The sequence below is a fragment of the Ctenocephalides felis genome, unplaced genomic scaffold (genome assembly GCF_003426905.1).
Source record: "Ctenocephalides felis isolate EL2017-DRISC unplaced genomic scaffold, ASM342690v1 CF-g0.4_SCAFFOLD_03573, whole genome shotgun sequence".
Classification (NCBI taxonomy): Eukaryota; Metazoa; Arthropoda; class Insecta; order Siphonaptera; family Pulicidae; genus Ctenocephalides; species Ctenocephalides felis.
The window spans coordinates 13,058,955-13,067,494 of record NW_020539727.1 but is presented as its reverse complement, the minus strand read 5'-3'; the positions used below and the strand labels follow the sequence as shown (position 1 = coordinate 13,067,494).

Sequence of the window (8,540 nt, the reverse complement as noted above, 5' to 3'; positions counted from 1 at the left end):
AATCCAACTTTGTTTACAAAGTAAATCGATTCAGTTTCCATGACTACTGGTAGAACCAACCAAATGAATAGACTAAATCTAGGAAATAATATTCAGAAAACTCATATAATTTTAGGAAAAATCTGGAATGATTTGCTTGGTCAAATTCCCCAAAGTTGGTCTAATAATTGTGGAAAAAAGCAATGACCTACTAATGGAATAAGTTTGGGTATAATTATTGTGTAACTAGCTTTCCTAGAATACTTTGGTATAATATTTAGAAAAATATTTTTGAACTTTTGTAAGACAAATTTATTTGAAAGCATTTTTGCTTGTATGATGTAATAGTTTTTAATCAAAAAAATCAAGTATTTGAACAACAAAAATATACTGAATGCCAAAGGTATGCCAATATGTTCAGAAACCTTTAAAACGTAAAACATATGCAAAAATTTTCATTTTGCAAAGAAAATAAATATTAAACCGTTATTAACCCTATACTTTCCCTTCTAGTTGTTTTTCTATATCAATTAGTAAATTGGCATCAATTAATTATTTCTGCCTTTCTCAAACGTTTAAATCCATATCTAAAGATAAGCACTATATTTTTCTTTTAAAAAAGTCCCTGATAACTATTATTAGTAATTACAAGTGACACAGAACTCGATAAAACCACTTTTAATTTACGATTAAAAGTAATTTATCTGTCTTGTAATTGAGATTACTTTCGTTATCTTAAATATCACAATAGAAGGTTTTAAATAGTTGCATTTATCTAAAATGCAATTGCATTTGCTGAAGTTAAATCAGTTGTCGAGTGTTTACTGAAGTGTGAGGTAATAGAATATTGTACAATTTTATATAGAACAAAGTTTTATGTAAAATATTTTAATAAATTTCTATTTTTTCCAGATGCATGTCCCAATACTAGTTTAGTGCTTTCAGCACTTTTTTTCGGAAACGCTTCAGCATTTTTAATTTTCGATTTTATACACTAAGAACCAGAGAACCTATTAAAATTACACCAAAATCTAGGCATAATATTCCTAATAATTATATTACCCAAAGATTGGACCATTTTAACCCTAGAGATAACAGAACATGGCAAATGGTAAGAGAGGAATGGAATTCCAAATTTGATGAATTTTTAATTTTTAAAATTAAAATATTTTTCGTAGGCCTATAATATTTTAGGGGGTTCGTTAAGACCATAAACGCCAGCAATTGCCTTAAGGCACGATACCATACACCATTAGTTATATTTTTATCTACTAAAGAATTAAATTTCTAATAGATTTGTTCTACTTTTGGCTCAACTTTTGTTTACAAAGTAAATCGACTCAAACTTTCAAGTTCAGGCCTAATTATTTGTTATTATTTGTTCCAATGTTATTAAACTTTGCAAGGCAACTTTAAGAGAATTGTATAAGCTTTTTTATGATGTAATGTAATATACATGTACTTAGGCAACTTTTGATGTTATAAAAAGCCAAATATCAAAAAGTGTATATGAAATTCATCTATAAATATTATATGTGGTGTGGCAAGCGGGTGTACAAAAAAATTTCAATTTTTTTTTGGATATTTATTTTTCCAATTCATTACTATAATTTACTATTCATACTGTAATGTTTTATTAATTTTTTTATCCAGAGATATCTCTCCAACGACGAGTTTTTCAAACCTGGTGGCCCTATAATTTATACATTGGTGGTGAATGGACTATAAATGATGGGTCCTTAATGGGTGGCCAAGTTTACGATATGGCCAAACAACATTCTGGATACATGTTTTATACTGAACACAGATTTTATGGATTTAGTCGACCCACAGAGTAAGTAAAAATAAAATTCTAAAAAAAACAACTAGAGAAATACAACGAATTTTTGGTACTTGTCCTAAGTTGACAAGAGATTTATTGGGAATTTTAAATTTTTGAGAATGGGGACTCAGTCTACTTTCAGATAATTGTATAAGCTTTTTTATGATATAATATAATACACCTGTTCAAGCAAAATTTTAATGTTATAATATCAAAAAGTGTACCCAAGTATATGAAATTCATCACGTAGTTTAGGACCTTCAAGTTTAGGCCTAATTATTTGTTATTATTTGTTCTAAATGTTATTAAACTTTATACGGAATCTCTCAGATACTTTTATGAGCTTTTTTATGACATAAAATATATACATGTTTTTAAGCAAATTTTTATGTTTTTATTTTTATTTTTATAAAGCCAAATATCAAAAAGTGTACCCAGGTATATGAAATTCATCACAAAGTTTTAGGACTTTCAAGTTTAGGCCTAATTATTTGTCAATATTTGTTCTAAATGTTATTAAACTTTGTATGGCAACTTTTAGATAATTTTATAAGCTTTTGTATGATATGATATAATATACATGTGCTTATACAAATTTTTATGGTATAAAGCCAATATCAAAAAGTGTACCCAGGTATATGAAATTGTACTATTACTATATCAACTGCATAATTCGGCTCATTTCTAATTACACTAGCAATTTACATTAGTTCCATAAAATATTATGTTTTGCATAAATGTATAATAGTAAATATAAATTAAAATGTGAATTTTTCTTTTTTTACAGAGACACTTCAGTAGAGAGCTTGCAATTTCTGAACGTTGATCAAGCTTTGGCAGATTTGGCATATTTTGTTAACATATCAAAAAAACTATTCCAGGTAATACAATTAATTATTCAATAAATTCCAATAACAAATAATTATAGAACAAAAACATAGTACACCCAAATGTATTGGAAAGTCATTACCATTTATTTTTTAAAAAAAAAAGATTTATAGAACAAAAACATTTACCCAAGTGTACTGAAAAGTCATTGCCAGTTTGTTTTTCAAATAAAAGATAATGAATAAAAGGAAATGGTACAATATTAATTATTAATAATATTAATTTACAGACAGTTAAAGTATAAAATAAATTTGATAAGAACTGTATTACTTATCTACAGCTATTTTTATCATATAAGATAATATCTTACTTTTGTCATAATAGCCAACAGATTTACTTAATGTCCAATTTAATTTCATTTTATCTATTTACAAATGTCCAAATGTGTGTGTAAATAGATGAGATGAAATGAAAAAATTACCAAATTTTAGTTAACAAAAATCTTTATGATTAATATTTTTTATTTTTTCAAGGTCTCGAACATAGTAAAGTGGTTGCAATTGGTGGTTCCTATGCTGGAAGTATGGCGGCTTGGTTCCGATTAAAATACCCACATTTGGCGGACATGGCTTTAGCCTCCAGTGCTCCAATGGTGGCAGTAGCCGATTTTAAAGGTCAGACTAAAAAAAAAGTGAAAATAAAAATGTTACATGCACCTGGAATCTAGACCAAGAGTTAAATGTTGTCATTGTCAAAAATATTGCTGAAAATGACGTTTATATTGTGGTTTAATCATAATGAAAAACAACACTTTCTGGAAAAAGTGATACATGTAAGACTTCTAAGACCAAGGTGTCAAAGGTTGTCATTGTCAACATTATTGCCAAAGGGATGTTTATATTGCGGTTTAGTCATAATGAAAAACAATACCTTCTGGACTTGAATACTTGCAATATTACCATACTTTTGTGTCATTTATTGCACCTTCTAAATTCTATTTTTCATCATATTAAATCATTGATGTACTCTTTCATACCAATTTTGACTTCCAAAACTCATCATCAAGACTTCCTTGATTAATTGATAATGTAAATTTTTAAGATCCATTCAAATGATACTAGCAAATAATTTTTAGTTCAGACTCCTCGTAGTCTCAGACTACTTAATTCTAACTCCAGTCCTTAAATTATTTATCACCAAATACTTCAGTAGCAAGACTTCCCAGATAATTCGACAATGTACACTTTTGAAGATCCATATATTTGATGCTGCCAAATAAAAAATTAATTACTACATTTGCTACATTGAAGCTTTCTTTGGACTCCTTAGTTACATCTCTCCTCATGATAAATAATTTGATATCTAGTTTAAACCAACTAAGACTTCAAAAACTTTATCAACAATGTCAAATCTTTCAAGATCATCAATTTGATATTGGTAATTAATTTCTAGTTACTCAATTTTTTTCTTGTTTTTTTTATTTTCAGAATATTTAGAAGTTGTGGGTACAGCCATGAGTTCTCTCAGTGGCATGAGATGTTATGAAGTTGTCCAAAAAGCTACCCAACAAATCAGGAAAGCATTTCAGGGACTTGCTGGTGTTGAAGTTGTTGCCAAAACTTTCAAGTAAGTATAGAAAAAAATACGAAAGAATCATAAAACTCTACGCATCAACTGGAGGTAAAAAACCTCCTTAGTATTTTTGCAAGAAAATTGCACCACTGTAGGTCAATTTGCAGATGACTTATTACATTTGAAATATTTGAAGTTGTACCCTTTGTTGCTAAAATATTACTATTTATTATTATTTTGAAACTTAAAAAAAATATTTTTACTATTATTTTTATGTGCATCAAAATTCCTAAGTCCAAATTCAATTACAGAATGTCTTTCCTTAAATTTGTCTTTGCATTAGCTGTAGGATAATTTTTCATGTACACTCTTAATTATTTAGGTTCATGTTTAAAGTCAAGGCAAATGTTATACAAAGGGCTAAAATAAATTTTACTCTTTCATAATAAATCTACAAACAATATATTTACTAATTTGTAGCAAAACTATAGATGCTAGATTAAACAATGCTGGTTGACCGTCAAATTTCTAGGTCCAAAATCAATTGCAAAATCATATTGCTATAATTTCGTCTTGGCTTTCTCTTTTGCCTATTTGATTTAACAACTTTATTATTATCTAAGTTTATTAATATCTACTATTGCAATTTTTTTTCAGTCTTTGTCCTCCAATAGAACCAGATTCACCATTGGATTTTGCCAACTTTTTCTCAACAATAGCAAATGCATTTTCTGGAACTGTACAATATCACGAGCCAGGAGATGTTGAAAGTGTTTGCAGATTTTTGAACGTAAGAATAATATATATATATATATATATATATATATATATATATATATATATAATTTAGATTTATGGATCTTAAAGCAAATTCCATATTATTTGAAGAAATCGATAATTTTAGCCAATGTTCTAAAGTAAACGGTTCATAATCACTAAGTATACTAAAAGAATCCAGATTTCCAGACAATTAGGTATTTTTTTGATAGTGCATCACAAAATCTGCAGTAAATTAGAAATGCCCATGATAATTGCGATTGACACTAAAGTTCTATGATAATTAAATAAAATACAATATTGTACAATAAAAAATCTTAGAACAAAAAACAAGTGACACAATAGCGTGAGAATCTTCACTTATTCATCACAAATTAATTTAAATTGATATTTGGTTATTACCAATTTTTTTTCAAGAGTAAACCAGTAATAGTTTACTGACTAAAATTGATCCACCTTCTACTAAATCATTGGAATTTTACCCACAACATCTTGACAAACTTTATTCATTCATCATAAATTATTTGATGCTAATATTTTTATTATTTTTGTCTATTTAATTTTGTTTTTTTTTTCCAAGGCTGAAGCCAGTAATAGTTCAGAAATGGCAACTTTGGCAAAATTCCTTAGAACCAAATGGGGCAATAGATGTGTCAATTTAAAATTTCAACCAATTGTCAACTTTTTGAGGAATGACTCCTGGATGCATCAGGCTTCAGTTGGAGGATGTAAGAATTTAGTTTAATTTTTTTTAATTTTTATTTATATATATATATATATATATATATATTAGGTTGTCAAATATCTCCCTTCCGCTTTTTTGCTCTTGGTTTATAATACGAAAAGGCGGAAGGGAGATATTTGACAACCTTGTATGTATGTATATATACATTATTTTCATATCTCAGTCAGACAGAGATGCCTGGTATGAGAGATTATGAAAACAGTTTTCATATTATATATATATACATTTCATTTGACTATTTCAATTTTAAATTGAATAAAAAAACGCAATATAAATATAATTAGAAATTTAGAAACTATTAGAAACACAATCAGCCAACGAGAGTCAACAAGTTTAAATCAAATCCATGTTGCAAATTAATGTAATATATTGCCCCAGCCAGATTTTCTTCCTTGGGGGCAGTTTAATTTGAAAGTCTAATTTGTATTTAAATCATATAAAACATAATATGTATGATTAGAAATTTTAAATTGCCTACTAATCAAGTTTATCCAATAACAACAATCAATGCAAAAAATTAGTTGTCCATTAAATATATACACCAATTAATTTTTTCTCCGTTTTTGGCAGAGCACTATATTTAAGTCTATAATAATATATTGACCAAGGTTTCTTTTATAATTTCTAGTAAGACAATGGATTTACCAAACCTGCACCGAATATGGATATTTCCAAACTGATAAATCCATCAAACAACCCTTTGGAAATGGAGCAAATACTCTAAAATATTATGAAGCTCTATGTGATCAAACTTATGGACATGGGTAAGTTGAAAGTAAATTTTCTCAGAGAAACTTCTAGCACAAAAAAGAGATATTATAAAGCAAGTAAATTACAATAGAGTACAAAAACCTATACTAGAAATATCAGGTCTTTGATAAGTAGACGACAATTATAAAAAGAAGTCAAACCATTTGTATTACCACAACTACAACTTTTTTGCTCAATAAATTCCTTTAACTAACATTTGATGCCACCAAAAACTTCTAAACCAAACCTTCAAAAACTGGACATTTTTCCAGAAAATCTTGATAGATGTTTCTGCGAAACCAACCAAATTTTGTTTATACCAAATATTACATAACACATATCTATTTTTCTATTAGGTTTATCGGAAGTTATATTTACTATTTTATAGCAAAACTATAGATTGTACATTAAATAATCCTAGTTAAGTATCAAAATTCCAAATCCAAAGTCAATGGTACAATCATACTGCTGAAATTTGTTCTTGGGTTTCCCTATTTTCTATTTGATATAACACCTTTATGATTATCTAGGTTTATTAATATCAACTGTTGTAATTTTTTGCAGTCTTTGTCCTCCAATCGATAAATTATAACTCAATTATAAAAAGTAACCAAACCATTCTTATTACCACAATCACAACTTTCTTTACCAATAAATGCCAAAAACTAATATTTAGTGTCACCAAAAACTTCTAAAACTAGTTCAACTGAACCTTCGAGAACTAGACAACTTTCCACCAAATCTTCGTAGATTTATTTTCAAAACCAACATAATTTTGTTTACATCTAATATTACATAACATGTTATTATATGACATTGAAAAATATTGGGCTCAGAATACTTCTTTGAGGAACACCAGTGGCTATGTACTTTAACGTAGAGCAATTATTTTTTTTATAGAATTGTCGATTATTTAAATAACTTTTTGAAAATGGCCATTATTTTTTATTGTAAATTTGATATATGTTATTTATATAACATATGTCTATTTTTCCATCAGGTTCGTCGGAAGTAGCAACCAAGTCCTCCATAATGGCATCAACAGAACAAATATAGTTTATGGTGGCCTAAAACCAAAATTAACAAAAGTGATTTTCACACATGGTACAATTGATCCTTGGCATGCCATTGGAGTTTTGCAGGATTTGAATGAAGATACACCTACTATAATAGTTACAGGTAATGAACCAAAAATTATAGACACAAATTAGACAAAAAAGTTAACGTCTATGAATAGATCTAGATATTTAACGTCTTAGGAAATTTTACTCAAAGTGATCATTTCAGTTAACTCTTCACATTTTTTAAAGAATCTTTCTTCTGGGACTTCCTTGTTTCTGTAAAATCGACTTTTTGTAAACTTCAGATTTTTTTTAAAATTCCTGTTTTCTGTAACTTCTCTATGGAACTTATTCTTCTCCAAGGATCTTTTTCCCTATGGAACTTTACCTTTTGGAACTTTTTCTTTTTGGAGCATCAGCAATATTAAAATCAGATGAATTCTTTCTGACGTCAGAAGCAAGATTAGTACTAAATTCAAATTTGTGCCTTTGACAATTTTTTTTATATTTTAGGTACTTCTCATTGCCAAGACTTGGAATCCATATCAGAAAAAGATTTGCCTCAAATGAAAGCAGCAAAATTGCGTGTGCAGCAATTGATAAGCAAATGGCTCTCGGAATAATAATAATAATACTAAAAATAATTATGTTAAATTTAAATAAAGTATTCCAAAAACGCATAATTGATTTCATGAATCAGTTGCTTATAGAAATAATTTCATTTCTCATCTCAAGATATTTATATAAAACTGAATACTTACTTGAAATTAAATTGAAAATCAATTTTTAGGATATTCCTGGAAGTCTTAAAAATTTTTGGACTTTTAAATGCCCTCACTATTTGAATATTTTACTCTCAGATCTATTGTAAGTTGTAATCTATTATCTTGTAAATTAGTAGCAAAAAAATAGAGCTCATACATTATGATGTAAAATATCTAACAAAACAAGAGTTAACTTTCCTCTAACGAATTCTCATAAAAACATTTATTTATTGTATCAAACA

General features: G+C 27.7%; 1 protein-coding gene across 1 annotated transcript; it reads left to right on the top strand.

Moving 5' to 3' along the window:
* Nucleotides 1-1,685: 1,685 nt before the first annotated feature.
* LOC113389211 (thymus-specific serine protease-like) lies at nucleotides 1,686-8,217 on the top strand. Its single transcript, XM_026626271.1, has 9 exons — nucleotides 1,686-1,813; nucleotides 2,589-2,682; nucleotides 3,163-3,303; nucleotides 4,117-4,255; nucleotides 4,859-4,991; nucleotides 5,559-5,706; nucleotides 6,352-6,487; nucleotides 7,474-7,652; nucleotides 8,048-8,217. The coding sequence occupies exons 3-9, from the start codon at nucleotides 3,213-3,215 to the stop codon at nucleotides 8,155-8,157; spliced, it is 936 nt and encodes a 311-aa protein (XP_026482056.1). The 5' UTR covers nucleotides 1,686-1,813; nucleotides 2,589-2,682; nucleotides 3,163-3,212; the 3' UTR covers nucleotides 8,158-8,217.
* The last annotated feature ends 323 nt before the right edge of the window (nucleotides 8,218-8,540 follow it).